This window comes from Schistocerca piceifrons, chromosome 8, assembly GCF_021461385.2.
Source record: "Schistocerca piceifrons isolate TAMUIC-IGC-003096 chromosome 8, iqSchPice1.1, whole genome shotgun sequence".
Taxonomy (NCBI): Eukaryota; Metazoa; Arthropoda; class Insecta; order Orthoptera; family Acrididae; genus Schistocerca; species Schistocerca piceifrons.
In genome coordinates, this window is record NC_060145.1 from 338,390,765 (window position 1) to 338,415,907 (window position 25,143).

Here is a 25,143-nt window from a genome sequence, read left to right on the forward strand (position 1 = left end):
GTATACGGAGAAGCGACCATCGTAATAAAATAAGAGAAATCACAGCTCTCACAGAAAGATTTAGGTGTTCATTTTTCTCACCTGCTATTCGAGAGTGAAACGGTCGAAAAATGGGCTGAATGTGGTTGTGTGAACCCCCTGCCAAGCTGTTATATGTAAATTGCAGAGTAGTGATGTACATATGGACGCAGAGTACAAATTATTGGTTTATGATACGCTAGACAGCAGAGATAAAATACAGGGCGTGAAAGGTTCTAACCAGCTTGTACAGAAAACACACTGCAGTAATACGAATTGAAGGACGTAAGAGAAAAGTAGTAGCTGAGAGGGGCGTGAGACAGGGTCGTAGCCTATACCGTACGTTACTCAATCTGTACTTTGAGCAAGAAGTAAATGACATCAACGAGAAATTCAGAAAGAGAATTACGATTCGGAGGGAAGTAATAAAATTTGGAGTTTGCAGATGGCAAATGACAAAGAACTTGGAAAAGTAGTTGAACTGAATGGAAATCGTCTTCAAAAGACGTTAAAAGATGGCCATCAGAAAGACTAAAACAAGGCTAGTGGAATGTACTGTAATTGAATCAGGCGATGCTGAGGGAATTACACTGTCCTATCAAAAGTTTCTGGAGACTTCTATGAAATGCTAAGTTGAACACAAGACGTCACGAGAGGCGGACCTGCCAGCATAAAAAAAAGGAGGTGGTGAGGGACTGTTGTGTTGTCACTAGAAAAGTGTAACAACGGAATGGGTCCGTGAGGAGAGCTCCCGATTTCGAATGTGGATTTCATTGAACGTGACACGAGTAAAAAATCCATCAGGGACATTCCAACCATCTAAAGGTGCCTAAGTCGAATGTTGGTGACGTGATTGCACTGAGGAAACGCGAGGGAACCACCACACGTAAATCAAGACCAGACAGACCTCAATACTGATAGACAGAGACAGGGACCGTCGAGCTTGAAGGAGGGTTTTTGTGAAAGATCAGAATGGAGCGCTCCACGGAACTCGGATTTCGAGCCGTGGTCAGGTGACTGTGTGTCATTTTCGTCATACGTCTGTAGCCGAGATTTCGACATTCCTAAACATCCCTAGGCCCACTGTTTCCGATGTGATAGTGAAGTGGAAACGTAAAGGGACACGTACAGCACAAAAGCGTACACGCCGACCGCGTCAGTTGACTGACAAGAGACCGCCGACAGTTGAAGAGGGTTGTAATGTGTAATAGGCAGACATCTACCCAGACCATCCATCACACAGGAATTCCAAACTGCATCAGGATCCACTGCAAGTACTATGACAGTTAGGCGGGAGGTGAGAAAACTTGGATTTCATGGTCGAGCGGCTGCTCATAAGCCACACATCACGCCGGTAAATGCCAAATGACGCCTCGCTTGGTGTAAGCAGCGACGGTTGAACAGTGGAAAAACGCCGTGTGGAGTGACGAATCACGGTACACAATATGGCAAACTGATGGCAGGGTGTGGGTATGGCGAATGCCCGCTGAACACCATCTGCCAGCGTGTGTAGCTCCAACAGTAAAATACGGAGGCGGTGGTGTTATGGTGTGGTCGCGTTTTTCATGGAATGCGGCTTGTACCCCTTGTTGTTTTGCATGGCGCTATCACAGCACAGGCCTAAAATGAAGACTTAAGCACTTTCTTGATTCCCACTGTTGAAGAGCAATTCGGGTAGGACGATCGCATCTTTCAACACGATCGAGTACCTGTTCATAATACACGGCCTGTGGCGGAATGGTTAGACGACAATAACGTCCCTGTAATGAGCTGCCTTGCACAGAGTCCAGACCTGAATCGTATGGAACAAATGGTTCAAATGGCTCTGAGCACTATGGGACTCAACTGCTGAGGTCATTAGTCCCCTAGAACTTAGAACTAGTTAAACCTAACTAACCTAAGGACATCACAAACATCCATGCCCGAGGCAGGATTCGAACCTGCGACCGTAGCGGTCTTGCGGTTCCAGACTGCAGCGCCTTTAACCGCACGGCCACTTCGGCCGGCTTGGTATGGAACACCTTTGGGATGTTTTGCAACACCGACTTCGTGCCAGACCACACCGACCGACATCGACACCTGTTCTCAGTGCAGCAATCCGTGAACAACGGGCTCCCATTCCCCAAGAAACCTTCCAGCACCTGATTGAACGTATGCCTGCGAGAGTGGAAGCTGTCATCAAGGTTGAGGGTGAGCCAACACCATATTGAATTCCAGCATTTCCGATGGAGGGCCTCACGAACTTGTAAGTCATTTTCAGCCAGGTGTCCGGATACTTTGAATCACTTAGTGTACTTTAATTGCTTAAAACATGTTTTCGTTTTGCAGAACCGATTAAAAATGATGTCACAAGTTGTTGAAACTTGTTTGAGCATTAGAAAGATCTGTTTTCTACTCTGGCTGCTATATAGTCACTATCATTTACACGACGATAGACTGATTTCGTCTGTTTGCCTTTTTCAGGTGCGTACTCCTATACTCGTAAATTTACACCGTCAGCCTTTGTGGGAGTATATAAATGTTCATTTGCCAGTTTTATACGTAAGCGCTGTCGTAATCAACACGAGTAAGAACAACGTTCTAACATTCGCCTATGTTCTTACTAACGTTTGCTATTGAACCGAATATGTATTTTGTGGTAAGGTTTTATGGGACCAAACTGCTGAGGTCATCAGTTCCTAAGCTTATGCACTAGTTAATCGAACTTAAACTAACTTACGCTAAGGACAACACACACTCCCATGCCCGAGGGAGGACTCTAACCTCCGACAAGGGGCCGAGGGGGGGGGGGGGGCTTCGGGGGGAGGGGGGGGAGCCGCGCGGACTGTGGCAATGCGCTTCAGCGCTTCAGACTGGACTGCGCGGCTACCCCGCGCGGCGATTACGTATTAAAATGGCAAATGTACGCTTGTATACACCCACGAAGGGTGATGATGTAGCTGGCGAACATAGGATAGGGTACTTGCAAATGGGAAACAGTCGATGTCGCCTGGTTATGGTGTAAATAACATTGTTGGTAAGTGGAATTGTCCTTCAATAAATTTATTGCTATGGCTCTCGGAAAAAAAAGACTTATGAGAAAAGTGCATAACACTGGGACCAAAACTTCCATAGCAAGTCGAATATACATTACTAGAAGCTTCAGCTTCTGGCGTATTAGTGCTTGCAGGAAAGAATTTGCCAGTGAGTTGTGTCTGTGTGTATATTACAATAACGGCAGGTATGGTGGCAGATGCAGGTTAGAGCAGTGGCTGCGGCGGCGGCGGGCTGCGAGTCTGCTGGCGGGTAAGCCACTGGGAGGTCCGGAGCCAGCCCGCAGTGGGCCGCACCAGCAGCAGCAGCTCCAACTGGCCGCCTGTGTGGTCCACCGAGCGGCGGCAGCGGCGGCTACTCACGGGACTTCAGCAGGCCTGGCATCGCGGCGTCGGCAGCGGTCCTCGCTGGTCGATATCTCGATCTCCAGTCGACGGCGGCAACACGCGTCACTCGTACCTGCACCGTGTGTGATCTCCCTGTAAAAGATGCGAGACGGCGGTTTTAGCACCAGCGCAGCGTATCACAGGTTCAGTAGTTTGGTATGGGGTGGGTCCACAGTCTTCATATAACTAACAAACCTGGCCGATTCCGCTTGCGGCTGTGAAATACAGTATCACAACACCAAAAGATAACTAATATAGAGTCATGACATTTCGAGAATTGTTTAGGTAATATATTTAAGTGATAACATTGCAAGATCACAGGTTAATGCAAGCCCGAGATAAGCCATTGCAAATGTGAAATACTGCTACATTCATAACCGGTGTAACCGCCAGAGTGTTGAATACAAGCATGCTAATGTGTTTGCATTGTGTTGTATAGGTGCCAGATGTCAGTTTGTCGGATGGAGTTCCATGCCTGTTCCACTTGATCGTTCATTGTTGGGATGGTTAATGCTGTTTATGGTTGACGCTGGAGTTGTCGTCGTTGCTCGACTGGAGACAGATCTGATGATCGAGCACGCCAACGCAACATTTTGACGCTTTATCCTGTTGGAACCACCCTCCCTGGAATGTTGTTCATGAATGGCAGCACAACAGGTCGAATGACCAGATTGACGTACAAATTTGCAGTCAGGGGGCGTGGGACTACCTCGAGACCATAGCTCCAGGTGTACGTCATGTGTATCTAGCAAGCAGACAGGTTCCTGCAGGACTTCAACTGCTCTCGTTCTAACCAACACGCATCCGTCACTGGCACCGAGGCAGAAACAGCTTTCGCAGACAGCACAACAGACCTCCACTCTGCCCTCCAATAAGCCCTCCGTTGACACTAATGAAGTCGTAAATGGCGGTGGTTTGCGGTCAGTGGAATGCACGCTACAGTGCCTCTGGCTCTAAGCCGCCCGTCACGTAATCGATTTGTCACAGTATGTTGTGTGACTGTTGAGCCAACTGCAACTAAAATTGTTCCTGCAGATGCAATTCGATGTGTCACAGCCATACACGGAACACGATGGTCTTCCCTCTCGGTAGTGCCACATGGTCGTGCGGAGCCCGGTCTTCTTGCGACCGTCCATTCACGAGACCACCGCTGCCATCAATCATGAGTGAGTACACTCCTGCCAAGCCTTTCTTTAGAAGGAACATCCAGCGTTTCGTAGCCCTATTACACTATCTTGTTCAAACTCAGGGAGGTGTCGATAATGACGTCTTTGTGGTCTTAAAAGCAATCTTGGCTAACATCAACTTACCACGTGCAAACTCAAAGGTAACTAACGCTCACGATCGTTACGTGTTTTAAAGCGAACGTGATTTGCATCCTCATAGTGGCACCACTCGCCTCTCTCATCCGCCTGCTGCGAAATTTGAATAGACGTCATCTTTCAGCTGGAGAAACACGTCTATCAACTTTCCTTTTTGCTGTTGAAATTTTTTATTTCATTTTATGTATTCCAGTATCACAACGCGTGCGTAACAGAGCGCATAGCATCACATTCTATAGCATCGATCGTCAAACATTTTTGCTTAAGAGCCAATATTGAGATTATAGGGCAACATGTCGGGACTAATCGAAGGGTGGTGGGGGGTGGGTGAGGGGGGTGTAATCGCAGCATGGTTATTAATAGAAGCTTACCACTTAAAATATTTGAATCCATATGTTATAAGGTATCACACCTAACATTTCAAATGAAATAGTAAATATTACCCTGGAACTACAAGCACTTTTCTGAAGGCTAACATAGAGACCAATTTTCCATAACTAATCGGGTACAATGGCCAGTGCCTTCGCAACAGGGTGCCATGTTTATTGTTCTGATTTCCGGGCACATTTCTACGCATCTACTTCACGCCCTACTATCTCAAAGAAAACCAAGGGACTGCGGCACACTGCTTTGATCTGACTTTTGTTTTAGGTCATCTGTAACAGAAGGGAGGTGGTTTTAAATAATATAACTTTATTAATTTAAAATTGTCACGGTGGGTGATGACGGCTTTGCATATATAAAAGGATGCAAAAGTCAGTCTCATCTGTAATATGTTGCGTGGTGTACGGGAGTAACTAAGTCTTCCTGGTGTGAACACCTCGGCCCCCTTTCCTCGACTAGTAGTATGGACACTTTTCAGGATCGGGAGCCATGTCGGCATTAGTGATCCACAGGAGAAACTATCGAACTGAAATAAATAACAAGGAAGCACATTTTCAGGCCAAAAGACGATGTTTAAACATTGATTTTGTACGAATTCCTACTCTTCACACAAGAATAACACAAATGACTTCTCTTACGTCATATGACACAAGGAAAGAGATTGTACTGAAAAATAACGGAATAAGCTTCCTCTGTCCATCCCACTAACAGAGATGTATATCAGAAGTAGGTTGACCACTTCTCTGCAGGCAGCAGCATTGTTCAGAGCAGAAAATATGTAATGCCAGTTCACCCGGCCTGGCCACTTTACCACGCCTTTGCCTGTCGATCTTACTGTTAATTGTTAACATACAAAAATTAGTGAGTTGTATTAATGAGTAACAGTAACTGCAGTAAAAGACACGATTAGAAAAGTTTACTAAATTTTTTAATGTCTTTTTCTTTTACTCATTGCAATGTATTACAAGAGATGTAATTTGATTTCGTATTACTTGCTTCGAACATGTACCGCATTTGAAGGTGGTAGTCTATATAACGCGCGTTCACGGATCCATGTTACTTCTGTTTGACATTTATACAAAGCAGCAGATCGGTGCTATAAGCACATGCGCGTGGATGGTCACCATTGGAAAAGACAAACGATAAAATAAATTCCCCCCTACCATGTGTATAAACCCTGCAGTGACCGCGCTACATACTATCCTGATCCTGACAATTCGTTTGCCGGACATCCACAACTGCTGATAATTCTTTTCCCCTATGGAATAAACCCGCTCCTGTTGAACTTGACAAATCTCATTTTTTTATAAAGTCGTACACGCGGCCCGGGCTTTGGTGTGTAAATCCCATTTTCAGGCGCTTGATTGCGTACGAGAAAGTCGTACCAGTCATGTAAGATACCAAGCAAATTTATCAAGTAGCGTGCGTGTGTGGTATGAAAAGGGTATCTGAGTCAACCAGTACTACAACGGGTAAGCGAGTGAGCCCGGACCGCCGCATATCATGGAAAATCCCCAAGACCTGTTCAACAGACTGGTTGAATCACAAAACCTTTTAATATCTCAGCCGCACGGGTTCCCGCATGCTATTTGATAAATTCGCTGGATTTTTTACATGACTGGTACGACTTTCTCGTATACAACCGAGCGCGTGAAGATGGGATTTATATCGCGAAACCCGGCTCGTGTGTACGATGTATCCCAATAAAGGATATGCCAAGTACATCTGGAGCGGATTTATTCATCATGAAAAATTAAAGTTCAGCACATATTAAAATATTACTGTCTCCGTAACTATTTTTATTCGTCAGTGTACAAGAAAAATGCACTCTTAAGAGGCTTTTAATGTTAGCTGCCGTTTCTGGATTGTACTGTTAGTCGCTAGAACTGTATTACACTGAAGCACCAAAGAAACTGGTATAGGCATGCGTATTAAATAAAGTGATATGTAAATAGGCAGAATACGTCGCTGCAATCGACGACGCCTATGTAATACAACAAGGTCTGGCACAGTTGTTAGATCGGTTACTGCTGCTACAATGGCATGTATCAAGATTTAAATGAGTTTGAACGTAGTGTTATAGTCGGTGCACGAATTATGGGATACAGCATCTCCGAGATAGCGATGAGGTGAGGATTTTCCCGTACGACCATTACACGAGCATACCGTTAATACCAGAAATCCCGTAAAATATCAAATCTCCAACATCACTGCGGCCGGAAAAAGGTTCTGGAAGAACGGGACCAACGACGACTGAAGAGAATCGGTCAACGTGACAGAAGTGCAACCTTTCCGCAAATTGCTGCAGATTTCAATGCTAGGCCATCAACAAGTGTCAGTGTGCGAACTATTCAACGAAACATGATCGATATGGGCTTTCGGAGCCGAAGGCCCACTTGTGTATCTTTGATGACTGCGCGACACAAAGCTTTACGTCTCGCTTGCGCCCGTCAACACCGACATTGGACTTGCCTGGTCGGACGATTCTCGTTTCAAATTGTTTTGAGCGGTTCAAATGGTTCTGAGCACTATAGGACTTAACATCTGAGGTCATCAGTCCCCTAGAACTTAGAACTGCTTAAACCTAACTAACCTAAGGACATCACACACATCCATGCCCGAGGCAGGATTCGAACCTGCGACCGCCACGGTCGCGCGGTTCCAGACTGTAGCGCCTAGAACCGATCGGCCACAATAGCCGGCCGTATTGAGCGGATGGACGGGTACGGGTATGGAGACAATCTCATGAATCCCTGGACCCTGCATGTCAGCAGGGGACAGTTCAAGCTGGTGGAGGCTCTGTAATGGTGCGGGACGTGTGCGCTTGGGAGTGATATGGAACCCATTATACATCTAGATACGACTCTGACAGGTGACACGTAAGTAAACATCCTGTCTGATCACCTGCATCCGTTCATGTCCATTGTGCATTCCGACGGACTTGGGCAATTCGAGCTGGACAATGCGACACCCAACACGTCCATAATTGCTACAGAGTGGCTCCACAGACACTCTTCTGAGTTTAAACACTCCCGGTGGCCTCCAGACTTTCCAGTATATCTGGGATGCCTTACAACGTGCTGTTCAGAGATCTCCACCCTCTCGTACTCTTACGAATTTATGGACGGCGCTGCAGGTTTCATGGTGTCAGTTCCCTCCAGCACTACTTCAGACATTAGTCGGGTCCATGCTACGTAATGTTGCTGCACTTCTGCGTGCTCGTGGGGGCCCTACACGATATTAGGTAGGTGTGCCTAATATACGGCTGACAACCGCTGATCAGCGAATACTTTATTCGGGCGGCATGCGATGCACGGGCCGCAGTTTGACGATCACTGCTCTATAGACGCTCGCAGCAGAGGCTGTGGGCGACGTCGGCTGCCCTGTGGCTGCCTGAGGCGCGGCCGTGTGGCGGAAGCCCGGCGCTGACCCATCCCTCGCCTTCATCCGGTTAGCGCTGATCCCATTTGCGGCCGTCATCCTGTTAACGCCGCCAGAAACCCTCGCTGCCCCACTATATATGCCGCCGCCGGCCTGCACACGCCGCCCTCACTTCTGGTGGGAACATCATCCTACATCAACAACCTCTTTGGTCTCTCTGCTCAACGACACAGCAGCCGCCACCAGCAGAAGCAGCAGCAGCAGCAGCAGCAGCAACCGACAGACAGACATGATACCTCTACTCTTCGTCGTGTACGTCGTCGCTGTAAAGGTCTTCAAAAAGACCACCCCTAATGGTGAGTAAAATGCCTCGTTGTTTTTCGGACGCGACGACATTTGCATCTAAAACGTGCGAGAAAACTTCATTCCTTTCGCCTTATATCAACTCAGGAAATCAGTCATTCGATAAAACTGATCGGGAAATCTGTATGCCATTCCCTGTAAACTAAGAAAAAAATAGCATTCGCTACTGTTTCTTGCGTACTCGTTCAGCTTTTTGATGTGACAGCTTCATTTTAGGTCTACTCGAGCCATTTGAAACGAGTCAGTTGCTGAAGATGGAGACAAATGAAAACTTTTTTTTTCTTTATTTAAGAAAGAGCTCGGGAAACTCAGTATAATTTCTTTAGAGAATGGTTTGTGTGGCTCAGTGTTTAACAAGACTGTTTATTGAAACGAAGTTCTTGGGTTCGATTGCAAATATGCTCGAATTATTTGTTTCTCCCCCTCTTTGTGATTTTTTTACTATGAAGTGTGGGGAAGCCATCGGCGAAACTGTACGAATGTAGGTGCAAGAACACTGAATCGGAAGTCGTGCTAGTACAGTCATTGCAGATATTCAGCGCTAGATGGGGAAGTTAACATGAAGTTTTGTCCCGTCTTATCCGTTTAAATAACCTAGCACATGAGCCTTCGTAAATAAAAGTATTTTTGATGTACGTATGCAGACTCAAGCGGCGAATGACAATCTGTACCAAGGCCGGGATTCGAACCCAAGTCAACTAGGCAGATCGCCAACCATTATGTCAACCTGGCACAGTGACTTTCCACGACAGCACGGACCACGCTAGCATGCCTCCCTCTTCTATCCAAATTCCCATTCAGCCTACTTGTGGGTTTGAATGAGGAGCAAGGCGTGCTAGGATAGTCTGTATAGTTGTGTAAAGCCACTGTGCCAGGGTGGCGTAGTGGTTGTCGCGTATGCCTATTTAGCAAGAGACCAGGGTTCGAATCCCAACCTTGGCACAGATTTTTATTCACCGCTTCAGTCTGCATATATACATTATAGATGTTCGAGACTTGAAAAGGTCTCCGGAACAATATAGGTTCATTTGATGAAAGTATTTTTCCTAGCTAAAAAAAATACACTGAAGTCCAGATATAGAGCAAGTAAATCGACTCGTATATGTTTTCTCTTACAAAACTGCAATCCAGCATTTCTCAAGTCACAAATGAATGATGAACATTTACAGTTCACGCTCGGCTGCATTTTCTTATGTAAACTGAAACTTACTGCAGTACATCATACGTTCTTTATTTAATGGCAGCACCGAAAACCTTACTCACTTTCTTAGAGCACTTATTTTAAGAATACACGCCAGTGACACTGATTTCTATATATGCTTCTGTCAGATTCTCAGTTCGCGCAGTACATGCTCGAACAGCTCCAGAGATCTCATTCAGTACAGTAGGCACTGACTGTCAATAAAACTATAAGGGAATTTCTGATCTTGGATAGCAAGACGAAAGCCGCGCAGTCATTCACAGAAACTAAGTACTAAGCGCGAATGAATGTCATTCTCTCCATCTTTGTTTAATGAAGTGAACAGATATAGTCTATTGTAAGCACACAGGGTTGAGCTTTGTATAGAACTTCGTCGAGGAGAGGAGAGATTATTCGGACATGCCTTTCTTTTCTGTTTTTCAGGCAAGGTCACCGTGTACCTTGGCAAACGGGACTTCATCGACCACCTAGACCATGTCGACCCCATCGATGGCATTGTTGTCGTCGACAATGACTACCTCAGGGGCAGGAAGGTCTTTGGCCAGGTAAGTACGCAAACATCATTCCTGAGAACTTGAAATTAAGAAGAAAATCTTTATTCCTCATCCGGTGCAATCAATTCGCTGGTTAATTTCTTCAAATACAGTAACAGTATCAGGCCTGCCTTGGAGGTAACGTGGAATCTACTACATAAACATAAACAGTTCAGAGCGCTATAAAATGTAATGTAGTTTTTCCTTTTCATTCGGTTCAATAACATTTTGTTGCTCGTAACGATGGCAGTAACTTCACTGCGGGAATTAATTGACGCTAGGGAGATAAGACGCTCGTCATTGGAGGAACAGCTAACCATTCAGGTTCAATAACATTTTGCCGCGCGGGATTAGCCGAGCGGTCGAGGGCGCAGCAGTCATAGACTGTGCGGCTGATCCCGGCGGAGGTTCGAGTCCTCCCTCGGGCGTGGGTGTGTGTGTTTGTCCTTAGGATAATTTAGGTTAAGTAGTGTGTAAGCTCAGGGACTGATGACCTTAGCAGTTAAGTCCCATAAGATTTCACACACATTTGAATAACATTTTGTTGCTCGTAACGATGGCAGTAACTTCATTGCGGGAATTAACTGACGCTAGGAAGATAAGACGCTCGTAATTGAAGGAACAGCTAACCATTCAGGTTCGAGGCTGCTGTACCTGTAACGGCCCATTATAATGGTGTTACGATCCCTTCGTTTTTAGTAAAAATAGTTGCGTGAACAGATCAGCGGCATGTAATCATTCGCGTTGTTCTTGTAACAACAGCTGCAGATCATTACTACGAATTTAACTGCACGAAGTTAGGGATTTCCCACTGTTGTCAATTACAACAGGCGGCGTAATTGAGTGAGATTTCCCTACGATGCTTGCAATCATTATCGGCAAGTCACCGCATGAAAAACTAAAGATAAACACCAGATGATTCAGGATGTTTTATCCTCCGCAGCTGAGTAACATGAAACAATAGTCTACGCAGGAATTAGTTACACGCCAAGAATCCCAGTGTCTTGGTGCTTTTCATGTTATTGCTAGAATTGCTCGGTTGAGTATTTATTATAAGACTTGTCAAAAGAAAAAAATGGGAGAAGATTTCTCAGTCGATGAATGGTAAACTTCCTCCCGCCACATCCTTAAGTTACACGGCACTGGCTTTTCCAGACTAGAGGTTTGGCTTTTCGAGCTGTTTGACAGTCCTCAAGTAGCCACTAATGTTTATTTGTTGTTCTAACGGATGAATGTCCATCGATCTGAATCGATTAATTTCCTCTGTGCAGCTGACGACGACCTACCGATATGGACGCGAGGAGGACGAGGTTATGGGCCTCAAGTTCACCAAAGAGATGGTTCTCGCCAAGGAACAAATTGTACCGCAGCCAAAGGAGAAAATGGAGCTCACACCAATCCAGGTGAGCCTCGCATTTTCCATATCCCGACGTCCAGCTGACGATCAACAAGAATCAGATTAATGATCCACACATTTTACCACCTTTCTCTCTCCCAACCGGACTGCTGTAAGTATCTGCCACAACAACTGTTCATTTCTGCCTTCATGTAGATTCAGTACTGGAGCAAAATCCGTGTACCGCCAGTCCTGGTGGACTATTTTTCATTTGGAAAATTTCAAGCTAATAACTACAAAGTATTCTTCAAATACCCCTCATACATTGTATAACTGCCCCATAATTCTAAGTACAGACGGATTCAGTATGTCACAGATGTTAATAACACTTTTACAAGGTTCTCAAGACAAAGGTCTCACATACAAATTACAAAGACTCCTTTCTGTGGAACGGTCGAGCCATAACGGCCGTTGTGAATATGATATTTATTTCAAGAAGCGCTTTTCGGAAACATATGTAGATGTTCGTAAATTACGTTGTCATGTTTTTGCCTTAGCAACTCTTAATCTGAGAAACAATGGACAGCATTAAGTTGAAAAATTCTTTCGTAACTTTTAAATACAGAAACGAGTTTTCTCGATCTAGAAAATTGATTTGGTAATGAAGTGTGATGTTTGTAGCGGTGTAGATAATTGGCCATTACTGTGACAGTCTAAGAGAAAAAAGTAAGAGTTCGGTAGCTGGATGCAGGACCTGTAGAGGTGGCACTACTACGTTATCGCTGAAACGCATTCTTATCACGTCTATGTGTCCAGTAGTCATTTCGTTTCACGTAGGGAATACAGGATGTTTCACACGAATTTCCCAGTTATGTGACAGACGCATTACAAGCGCATTCCTTGAAAAGAGACACCTGCAGTTGAAACAATATTTTCTTGAAATCGATTATACTTACATGAGATAAACATCGAAAAATAATGAAAATTAAAGCTTCAAGGAAACGAGGTTTCATTGGAATAGAACTCTATAAATCACCTGAAGCAGCCACAATTCCTCAGCCTCGCGTAACTTTGAAGAGTCCGGAATTGTTGTAATAACCCTGATGTAGTCGAAGAATTTTGCACACGCCGAGAAATAATCAAGTACAAAAATGAATATTGCTTGTGCGACATGCACCTCGATATCTGAATGCCGAGAGCAGGGTTTAAGACGGCGGTGTACCTTCATGCAACTACACCACGCATTAGTTTGCTTCAGTGTAGGACCACTATTTCTCTAAATATAGATAAAAATGAGCTAATGGATAACGTCGGAAATCCCATGAGTCTCTTCGCGGATGATGATGTTGCGTACAGAGAAGCCCCAATCCTAAAAAAAACTGTAGCGAAATGCAGGAAGAGTTGCAGAGGACTGACGCATATTGCGTGTAAATAGGCGGGAAGACCCGGTATGTTTGATTACATGATTGCCGAACAATCCCTGGAAACAGCCACACCCATTAAACATCTGCTATGATGTGCAAGGACCGATTTAAGGCGGTATGACCACATAAAACTAATCGTACAAAAGGCGATGCTAGGTAGAGAGTCATCGGAAGAATCTCCGGGAAGCATGGTCCACACGCGGTGCGGGTGGCTTACAAACCCTCGTTCGACCAATTCTTATCAGTAGGTCCATACTGCTTAAGATCGACAGTGAAATTAGAAAAGAAATAAAGGAGAACTGCGCGTTTCCCCACGATTTCGTTTAGTCAGCGCGGTGGCTTCAGAAAGGTGCTCGTTCAACTCCGTTGGCAGACGCTACAAGAGAGGAATTGTGCATTACACTCTGGTTTACTGTTGAAATTCCGAAAGCACATTTTCCTACAAGAGGCAGCCAACATACTGCTCGCAGAAAGATCATTAGAGATTCAATTTCGCACGGAAGCTGACCAACAGTGGGCTAGAACCGCAAAGGCAAAAAGTGAGAGTGGCACATGAAGTACCCTCCGCCAGATAACGCAAATTGGTTTGCGGAGTACAGATGTGGGGAGATATGTAGACAACTGGAACCCCTCTCCATTCTCCTGCCATCGCTGACGTTTCCTCGCTTCCTCGACCAGCACTTTTTGGCACGCCCTCTCCAGATGCTCGCTGGTGTGTCTGCAGGAGCGCCTCATGAAGAAGCTGGGCCCGAACGCGTTCCCGTTCACCTTCCACTTCCCGGCGTCGTCGCCGTCCTCCGTGACACTACAGCCGGGAGACGACGACCAGGGCAAGCCTCTGGGAGTCGAGTACTCAGTCAAGACCTGGGTTGCCGACCACGCCGAGGAGAAGGGCCACAAGCGATCCGCCGTCACTCTCGCCATCAAGAAGGTAAGTTCGACGGCCCAGCGTCCTCAACCAGCGGTCCATAACTCTACAAAGTGTCTCACTTAACTCCCCAAAGGAAAACTTGCCCAGAACCTCGACAATTGGGGCAGTTAGAGGTGCTCCACTAAGGAGGGGGGAATCACTCGATATTTGTACAGCACTTCGCCATGTCGTCATCGTCAAATCGTAAATGATAGACAACTTTCAGATAACACTGTCCCCCCCCCCCCCCCTCCCCTACACACACAAAATTTCAATCGAATTACCTCATCTGATGACGTAACAACGGTGTAATGCTGAAAGGTACCGCATCTCAGAACAGTCGAGTACCTCATGATAAAAGCTTTTACAGAGGTCCCGAAAGCCCTGAAACTGAGTCCAGAATCGTATACCAAAGGACAACTTGCAATATAAAAAGAATTCAAATACTCGAGGGATCAGCAGCACATATTCTCGGAAAAACAGCGAAGAACTGATCAAATAGTGAATGCTTCGAAATGCCAAGAGTTTTGAGTTGCAGCGAATATTTTGTGTATTCGTAATCTCGGGGCAGACTGGTGAAATGGATTTTTATACAGTTTTGTTTTGCTTCGTTCATTCATTAATTAATTGTGGGGGGGGGGGGGGGTCTGATAACATATGTTCAGTGCACAACCGTGCTAAAATTAGCGTCCATTTGGCACCAATAATACACAAACATACAGGATATATATATATATCCTGTATGTTTGTGTATTATTGGTGCAAGAGAGAGAGAGAGAGAGAGAGAGAGAGAGAGAGAGTGAGTGAGTGAGTGTGTGAAAAATAGAGAAAAACAGGAAAACAGAAAAAGAGAAACTTTCAAAGAGGGGAAAAGCTCCAAAAATGATAAAATTTGAAAGAAGAGAAAAACTGAAGAAAATGGAAAAATTAGAAAAGAGAATGAAAAAGTCAAAAATTAAAAAGAGATAAATTGATAAAGAGGAAGAGCAATAAAAATTATATCTGCAACGTAACATATGCAGTATTTCCTGTATTCATAATCTGTGTGCAAACTGGTGGAGGGGAGTTTTTATATGACCGCTGCATGTAGAGAAGAGTACTGGACTAGATATTGAACGAAGACAACAGAGGATATGCCACTAACGAAGAGACTGATATAGCAATCTTTTATCCACAGGCGATTTTAAAACATTTTAAAATACACCGCAGTTCTACTGATCAAGCAAGACTAAGTCAGCGAATATGTGACAAGTTCTCATCGTCAAACTTCCGAGAACAACGGGCACATTTTTACGGCTCAAATTCCTCGAGCTCTCTTTTCTTTCGTTTTTCTGTAACCAATGTGGCTCGCAACAGCCGATTTCGTTTAAGAGACACCAGACGAACGTAAAAATACTGAAAATGTTTCCCCTAAAGTGGAAAAGCTGGCAACGAGGAAACCGTGCGATGCCCAAAAAATTTGGTTGGCCCCAATCCGCTGTAATTGGATAAGAGAAGGAATTTTGCGCGAGAGAAATGGGCTTTCTGCCGGAAAGAAGCCACCGCGGACGGTTTAAATAGCAGCGGGCGGCGCGTGTGAGGCCAGACAGCCGCCGACGCTTCGACCACGGCCACGAACCATCGCGGCTGTCGGCTGGGCCGGCGTGGCGCGGCGCCATGTTCTTCATGAGCAACGTGTCCGAACGCCACGCTTACGGCGCCCGCTCGCAGCTGCAGAACCACTACAAGAGCTCCGCCCTGTACGTGCGCAACAAGAGCAAGAGCAACCAGGTGAGCCGGGCACCAGAGGAGAAGCCAACTTGAGTGCCAACTGGCTCTCCGTGTAGCGCTCAGCACTTCGAAGAACACAAACACGTTGCTGGGTGGCTTCGAATATACCACAGATGAGTCACAGCTGGAGTCAGTCGGGTCCTACAGATTCTAGGGAGGAACCAAATGTGATGCTTCAATCTGCTGGTAGGCTACTCAGAGTGAAGCTTTGTATGGAAGAGAAAGGTAGGAATGGAAGCTTTTGAAAAATCGTGCTACAGAAGACCGCCGAAGTTGATATGGGTAATGAGGAAGTTCTAAATCGAAATGATGAGAGAAGAAATTTATGGGGTGATTTGACCGGAAGAAGGTATTGGTCGTAAAAAAAATGGAAATGATCGTAGGGCACTGTTGGAAGGGAGGCCCCATGCGGGGGAGTTCGGCCGCCGTATTGCAAGTCCTTTACAGCTGACGCCAATCCGGCGACTTGCAGGTCACTGATAATGAAGGAAACACAACACAGTCCCCTGCCGGGAATCGAACCCGGTCCCCCTGCGTGGTAGGTGGAAACGCTAAGGAGGCGGACTGTATTGGTCGTTAAAACACATCACGAGGCATCAGTGAATAGCCAGCTGGGCAATGGAGGGAGGTGTGGGGAGTGGAAATAGCGGAGGGAGAGATAAAAGTTGATGTTGACTGCAGTAGGTAAGCAGAGATGAAGAGGCTTGCACAGGGTAAACTAGTGTGGAGAACGGCATCATACTAGTCTTTGGACTGGACTACTATAACAACCAGTACAACAGGTCCGACTATCTACTAATACGAAAATAGCAGTGCCTGTGTTATTGAAAAGTACAATGCAATGTTGATTCGGCCATGCATGAATGTATGAAGCAACTTCTTAACATCACAGGCACTGCTATTTCGTATTTATTCTCCAATACCCGGCCCTCTACTCTCAACAGATATGTCCTTCCTGAGCGGTAGTATTCGTGATATACGAGTGCAGGTTATGACACATAGATGAAGACATATGGAAGTTCAGGTCCGGCCGTGATTCGTGCACGGGCAGCCGAAGCGGCGAAGGCGACAACTCGCATAAAGCTGGAAATCCAGGTTCAAGTTCCAGTCCGTTATTCTAATATACAGCTGATAGTCGTCCATATTCGCAATTGCAAAAGCATTTCTTGTATATCTACTAATAAGTAGGCCTGGCACTTTATGTACTCCCACAAATTTGTAAGTCCAGAATGACTCCAGCTCTAAGGAAAAGTCTTCCCACCAACAATGGATACTGCTGCTTTGGGAGTGTCGGGGGGGGGGGGGGGGGGGAGGGAAGTGGCCCACCTCGGCATACAGGCAGCCATAGCACATCGGATCGTATCAGTGGAGTTGCAGAGCAACATATGGTCCTTGAGAAGTTAAGCAGCTGTTTCAGTAGTTCCAGGGGTAACAGTGTGGACGACTGACTAATCCAGCCATGTAACATTTGCCGACATGCCCTTACAATGTTGGTACTGTGACTCGTCTGAAAGTGAAACTACAGCATTATGTAGCCTGAGGACCCGCAGAGCTAATATATATACGGCTAAAGAAAAGGATGATCAGTTGAACAGAAAAGATGGTCTGATGGAATTACGTTTTTCTGGAGAAAAGGAGGGGAAAATCAAGATGGGCTGAGGTGTGAATTGAAGTTTGTGTTAGGGAGGGCATTGGACTGAGGTAGTCCGTGTAGCTGTGATCGCCACAATAGCAGGGTGGTGTAGTGGATAATACATCTGCCTAGTAAGCAGGTGACGCGGGTTCAAGTCCCAAAGTTGGCACAAATTTTAATTCATACTTTAGCTTCTTCCCTTATCGAAGAAAGAATAGTATCTTGAAAAGGGTATAATATCAATATCAACGAACCTAAAACAAGGGAAATGTAAATTTGTCGATTCATGCTGGTGACAGTTGGTGGCTGCGTGTCCTTCCCCACGCCAACACTCTACCTGGGATGGAATTTGTGTACGCCTTCTGTCTGCATCTGGAGTAAATTTCATGTTGAAGTGTGAGAATATTTTTCTATGTGTTTGCGTAGCGTGTATCTGAGACGGGAAGAGGGTACCATCCCAGTATTCACCTAGTTGGATGTGAGAAACCGCCTGAAAACCAAAACCAGGCTGGCCGGCTCACCAGCCCTCGTCGGTAATTAGCGAGGAGAAGTCGATCCGGGACGGGTTCGCCTCTCTGAAGTGGCATGTTAACTTACTCGGTTATCCGGACGGGTCGCTAAAAGGTATTAGATGAATTTCGTTATTTCGGAGGCGAAATGAGTGATATTGCCATAAGGAAAGAGGACGTAAAATGCTGACTGGTGATAGCATGGAAAGGTGTTCTGTAAACTGAAATATCATAATACTGAGTAGAATCTGAAGTGTTAGGCAAAATGGTTTCGGTAACTACATGGCATAAGCTACTTTACGTGGTCAACTATAGTAATTACATTGCGTGTAGCTCTATTGAGGGTACTACTGACTATAAGTGAAATGACGCAGCGGTATAACACTGGACTCCCCTGCTGGAGCACAATCGTTCAAATTCCCGTTTGGCGGCTATGATTTAGGTTTTCCGTTGTTTCCCAAAATCGCTGAACGTAAACGACCCGATATTTCGTTTGGAAAGGACACGATCATATGTCCCTCCGCATCTTTCCCCAATCTGAACTCGTACCTTAGGGTGATGAAGCCTCCGTCGATGGACTGTTAAATCCTACTCTTCCTTGTTTCCTTGATCGGGGGAGATCACATGGTTCTAGCAACACGACGTGACAAGTACTGGGGGGCCCTTGAGTTGTCGTATGTTTCTCGGCATTATTATGTGACAGGTGCCTAGGACAGAGCACAAGAGAGTCATGTGGTGTGTTGTTTTATTCCCACAGCTGCAATACGCGCCACCGACCCGCGGCCGCCGTCTTCCCAGCTCCCTGGTTAGCAAGGGCTTCACCTTCTCCCAGGGCAAGATCAACCTGGAGGTCACCCTCGACCGCGAGATCTACTACCACGGCGAGAAGCTCGCAGCCAACATCATTATCAATAACAACTCCAGGAAGACCGTCAAGAACATCAAGGTACGTACGTCGTCTCCCTCCCTCCTTGTTGATCCATGAGGTAAGTTGGTGATACCTGCTATCCTCGTCAACACAGGAACCATACTGAAGCGGTGCCTTCATTACACACGTTGATTTCACTTTCATTTTCCATTGCGACTCTCGTATGTTTGTCTTGGTCTAGCAATGCGTAATTTAACCATTTCTGAGATGTAATGCTTCTATTAATCGACTATACATCATGTCTCAGCTCTATGGAAGTCAAACGTATCGACGTTGCCTCCAGGGAGAATTTTGCATCTAGTAATGTTCAACCCCAGCTGCGTAGGCATCTCACGATTTGGTTCAAATGGTTCAAATGGCTCTGAGCACTATGGGACTTAACATCTTAGGTCATCAGTCCCATAGAACTTAGAACTACTTAAACCTAACTAACCTAAGGGCATCACACAACACCCAGCCATCACGAGGCAGAGAAAATCCCTGACCCCGCCGGGAATCGAACCCGGGAACCCGGGCGTGGGAAATCTCACGATTTCATCCATACACCACTTCCCGTGTCTGTGAAGCAGAGGCTTCCATTGGGTCTTCCCCCAGCACTGCTTTTCGTGTTCAGACTTGTGAAGCACATGTTCTGCCCATACAGACCTACATCCTTTCATTTCATGGACAGTGTTGCTGCATCAGTTCGTGCCATTCCTGGTCCTTTCATCTCCAGCAAACCGTGTCTCGCACTGTATCAAAGGTCTTCCTCATGACATTTCCTTCAAATGTCAAAAACTTCTCATCACCCACCTTGTACTCGAGGCCTGCGTGGTGACGCATCTGTTTGTGGTGTGCGCTGCAGGTGTACGTGGTGCAGCACTGCGAGGTGACGATGGTGAACGCGCAGTTTTCGCGACACGTGGCCAGCTTGGAAACTCGCGAGGGCTGCCCCATCACGCCCGGCGCCTCCTTCACCAAAGTCTTCTACCTGGTACCCTGCGCCGCCAGCAACAAGGACCGGTACGGCATCGCGCTCGACGGATACCTCAAGGTGAGTGAGTTCCCACAATGTCACATCTCGTATGGCCAATACACGGACGACAAAATCACGAAGGTACATTGAGACTGTCACAGTTCGTGACTTTTTTTCATTGCCTGTTTCAAGAATCGTGTAACGCAGCGTAAGCGGGGTGTAGATATCAGCTCCAAATGAAACATTTTGGGTTTGATCTGATTTTCGACTTTTACGTTTGTCAATGACATTGTGATCCTGTCAGAGATGGCAAAGGACTCGGAGGTTCAAGTGAAGGGGATGGATAATGTCTTGAAAAAAAGTTATAGGATGAAAATCAACAAAAGTAACACAAGAGTAATGGAACAGAGTTGCAACAAATCAGGTGATGATGGGAAGTAGATTAGATAAAGAGACACTAAAAGTCTTTTATTTGGCAGCAAAATAACTGACGACGTCCGAAGTAGAGAGGATATAAAACTAAGTCTGGCAATATCATGAAAGGCGTTTTTTGGAAAAGTGAAACTTGTTAACATTGAATATAAATTCTTGTTGGAGAGTATTCATCTGTAGTGCAGCCTTGTGCGAAAATGAAACGTGGACGACGAACAAGAAGAGAACAGAAGTTCTTGAAATGTGGGCTACAGGTTGAAGATTAGATGAACAGATGCAATAACTAATGAGTAGTTACTGAACCGAATTTGGGAAAAAATTTATAGCACAGCGAGAGTAAAACGAGGGGGTAGCTCATAAATTGGGACATCAAGGAATTGTCAATTTGGTAATGGAAGGAAGTTTGAGAAGTTAAAATTGTAGTGGAAGATCAGAGTTTGAGAAGTTGTGGGAGAGGAGTCGCTTGACTGAGGTAAGAAGGTTCAAGAGGATATAGGAGGCAGTAGTTACGCACAAATTAAGACTCTTGCAGGGATAGACTAGCGTGGAGGGTTGCATCAAATCCGTCTTGAGCCTGAAGACCACAGTAACAAAGTTACTTTGACAGAATGGTAATTGTGGGGGAGGATTTCGTCATATTGACCAATTTACAATGGCTGAGATCTTTAAACTCACAGATAAGAGGGTCTTAGTCCAAATTAAAATAACTTTTCTGTTTTAATGACTGTGGTATTGGCCTCTATCTCTGACTGAGAAATACTGGGACTAGGCCGTGTTCTGTTTTGGTGTCTAAAAGCAAATGCCCAGTAAACAGGGATGGCGGTCTGGTATGAACTGGTTCTTGGACAGAGTGGGGTAATCATACAGGATTTTCGAAGCCACCACTTTTGTAACACTATCTGTTGTGGAATTCTGAAACAGACAATCATATTGGGAAAATAAGCATGTGAAGATAATGCATTGAGGATGCTTTAATATAAGGGACTGTTATGACACACGAAGTATTGACCTTATATGACACTTATTGTCCGACTTGTGGTCCCATTGAATATTTCATGTTAAGTATGATGCCAGAGTGGGGGGAGATCTGAAAAGAGTGTCACCAGATACTAACTTGTCGGTCAACCAATGTAAGCAGCTACAGGACTGTTTCGGCGCCCTGACGGAGTTGGGCTGTACTTTCCACAGGACGACGACGTGAACCTCGCGTCTTCCACACTGGTCAGCGAGGGCAAGAACACCACAGACGCCATCGGTATCGTCATCTCGTACTCCCTGCGCGTCAAGCTCAACTGTGGCACCCTGGGCGGCGAACTCCAGACCGACGTGCCTTTCAAGCTGTTGCACCCAGCTCCAGGTAAGCCGGAGGGAACTTTCCTCTCACCTCTCATATCTACGTTAAATGTGGCCAATACAAGGGTCGGGCAGTCATTAACGTGCAGCCACCGACTGTTTGCTTCGGTTTAAGATATTCTCATCTAGTGTCCAAGCTTTAAGATGAATAGCTGTGCAGTCGTGCGATGACGTATGCTTTGATGGCTCTACAATTATCTACTGAACTATATGACGTTACAGTAATGTTATCGGCTATTACAAGCACCGAGGCAAAGCAGTTAATTCTTTCTATGCTCAGTCATAGGATGTTAGGTTTTTACTTATTACTTCGCTCACCTTTGACCTCCAACAGGATCTTGCCCAGCAAAGTACTGTGGTCTTCAGTCCAATGTTGGGTTGATGACAGCTTTATTTACTTATGGGATCCGGGTCACTAAATCGTAGAGTTATGAATCCAGGTATAAATTAGTAACTGAACATATATTAATGATTATTTCTGGCCTATAATAAACATAAGGAAGATGCAATTACTATGTACATCCAAAAGTGAGTGAAATATTGTTGATTGATGCCACAGCATCCGATATATCACTTTATTTATATGAGATGGCCAAATGATCGCATAATATACAACGTGCGAAAGCACATCGCTGCAGATTCTCTACGGGTGTCGTTTGCATTATTACAACGGCGCCCATAGCGATTCCCAACTTTTAACATAATTCATTTACAATTTTCCAACCCTTTGGCTTCGTACCAGCGTATTATGGCCTGTGGAAACGTTCAGATTTCGATTAACATCTGAGACTACAATTATCTTGTTGGCATTTAATCTGTTTTTGACCTCTGCTTGTTTTCTTAGTTTTTGTGAATTGGACTAAACTGCAGGTTTCCATGTGACTAGATGGGCACCTTGTGTGAATGCCCTGAAAAGCTAATCATTTGCATATCACAGCATCTTCTTCCTGTCGGTGCACTCTCGCATCTGTAGCACGTCATCTTGGTGGTGTAGCAGTTTTAATGGCCAGTAGTGTACCTACTATTTACGAGTGCATGACACTTTCCATTGTTGTTCTTATTCAGTGACACACTTTTGCCTAAAGTTTTAATCATTACGTTAAACAGGAGTGGTCTGCTTACGGTATGTCTTTTTTTTTTTCCTCCTGCGCAGGCACCGCTGAACGCGAGAAGGCTCAGGCCATCAAGAAGATGAAGAGCATCGAGCGCACCCGCTACGAGAACTCTTGCTACGCAGCCGACGACGACGACAACATCGTCTTCGAGGACTTCGCCCGCCTCAGGCTCAACGAGCCCGAATAAGCGGCGACTTGATTTCTAGTTAGCACTTCGTACCCCGCAGCCACCGGCGCTAGGCTGGTTCGTCTCTCCTCCCCCTGCACAGGTGTTCTCATCGATCGCAAGCTCATCCTCCACTCGCTTCCTCGGAGCACTCTAGTGGAATCATCTCATTCACGAAGACACGCACCTGTCTTGTCACGATCTTAGGCGGAAGCACGGTAGCAGACTTTTAGCGCACAGAGTCGTAGCTTTACACGAGTAGCTTCATCTGTGACACATCCCTCCTCGACGCCAAGAAACGGGAGGATTCGCCCCTTTGGAACTTGTCTCCTCGGAGGCACTTGAAGAATGGCGGAAGAATTCCCGGCTACTGTTACCCACGACAAAAGGAAGCGCTCACGGAACCTTTACGCTCGCGGCGACGTGTTAGCATTAACAAGCGACATTTCGACGGCGGGGTACGATTCCGTACAAAGCAGCAGTATAACCTAGCGCGAGTGGCCTTTCTGCCGGGCGGATCCTCCTTTGAATAAACCTCTGTCTCTTACGCGTAGGCTCCGAACGAGACGCGCCGTGGAGCCCGGCGTGACAGTACATGGGCTTGTCTTTCAGCGCCCGTCGCCCAGCTGCGCAGAAAAAACTGCTCCGCAATACTTCAGTAGGAATAAAGCGATAAATGTTCTTTGACACCCCGTCCTGATAGTATTCCCTTAAACAGAAGGCAAGTGTCGAGTTGTGGTGGCTTTTGAGCGGTGGTTACCACAATGAAGCCATTTGCTTTTTATCTTCATAGTAGCGTTATGGGAGAGGCATAGGAATTTTAGAATTACTCCATCCCGTCCCTTAGACTTGATGCGGACGCGTCAGCTGTGACGATACGAAAGCGTCTAACTTCTTGTCAGCCCAACGTCACGCTACGGACTTCGCGCGACGCGAAGGAAGAAGAAAGGTAAAATTACCTGATAGAAATCGGCAAAAAGGTGTATGCCACCAACAAAACAAAAACACCGAATCGTACGTCATCGAAAAAAAGACGGAGCCTATGCAGTAAAACGCAATATAACATTTCTCAAAAATTTACAAAAAAATTGAAAAATGTCGAATAAAATATTTGCAAAAAAAGAGATTTTTGGCATACAATAACGTTTGAGGAAGCTACTGCCATCTTAGCACCCACTTTACCAACTGCACCTGAGAACATCGTAGATGTCTAACGACACAGAAAGAAAATAAAACGTTATTTATGCCCCAATAAGTGAAACTTTCAAGGTAACTGAAGAGTAACTTATAAGCAGAGCAGAATAGTTGGACCACCCATCCCTTTCATCATCATCATCATCATCATCATCGTGAAATTCTCTCACCAGAAGAGGTATAGCTCAAGATGTAAATAACTAGTTAGCAAGTAGCTGCACTACCTAGGAAACAACACAGACGTTTTGTTTAGTGCATTTAATGTTTATTTCTGACAAAGTTCGTTTCTGATCTATAAGTTGATTATACGTTCAGTTGTTGGCTTTAAATTGTGTTTGCCTTGGTTGAGAACTTGATTTGTAATCGTTTTGTATTATTATGGGTTGTAATTGTTTGTGGAGTTTACTGAATAAAAAAATGACATCTGGACGTAAATAATGTGTCTTATTGAATGGTAATTCAGGAATATTTTACTTAAATCCTGCATTCCACGTACTGAGGTTTTCATCGACTGAAATCATATGTTAAATTTAGTACCGTGTACGAAATATTGAAAGTAATTTTTTGCCTTTCTTATCATGCCTTTTCTTATACGTTTATTTTCAAAAAGAAAGCCAAGAATTGACGATCTGAAAGATGGAACAAATATTGACACCAAGATTTAGTAAAGAAAACAGAATTACACAACATTTGGAATAAATTTGAAATTACTTAGACAGACTGCTGACCGCAAACTTTCACTGAAGATTACATAAACTCGAAACAGTCGTGATAGGAAGTAACAACATGAATGATAA

At 45.3% G+C, this 25,143-nt stretch overlaps 1 protein-coding gene across 1 annotated transcript; it reads left to right on the top strand.

The window, feature by feature from the left end:
• The first annotated feature begins 8,684 nt into the window (after positions 1 to 8,684).
• On the top strand, positions 8,685 to 24,781 carry LOC124711677 (arrestin homolog). Its single transcript, XM_047241873.1, has 8 exons — positions 8,685 to 8,880; positions 10,512 to 10,633; positions 11,893 to 12,024; positions 14,106 to 14,312; positions 18,961 to 19,149; positions 19,976 to 20,164; positions 21,707 to 21,875; positions 23,025 to 24,781. Exons 1-8 carry the CDS (start codon positions 8,814 to 8,816, stop codon positions 23,171 to 23,173), a joined length of 1,224 nt encoding a protein of 407 aa, XP_047097829.1. The 5' UTR covers positions 8,685 to 8,813; the 3' UTR covers positions 23,174 to 24,781.
• Positions 24,782 to 25,143: the final 362 nt, after the last annotated feature.

Excerpts from the sequence above, each read along its gene's own strand:
- LOC124711677 (XM_047241873.1), top strand. The coding sequence starts at position 8,814 with ATGATACCTCTACTCTTCGTCGTGTACGTCGTCGCTGTAAAGGTCTTC. Across the intron at positions 8,881-10,511 it reads CAAAAAGACCACCCCTAATG|GCAAGGTCACCGTGTACCTT; the intron begins GTGAGTAAAATG and ends TCTGTTTTTCAG. Across the intron at positions 10,634-11,892 it reads GCAGGAAGGTCTTTGGCCAG|CTGACGACGACCTACCGATA; the intron begins GTAAGTACGCAA and ends TCCTCTGTGCAG.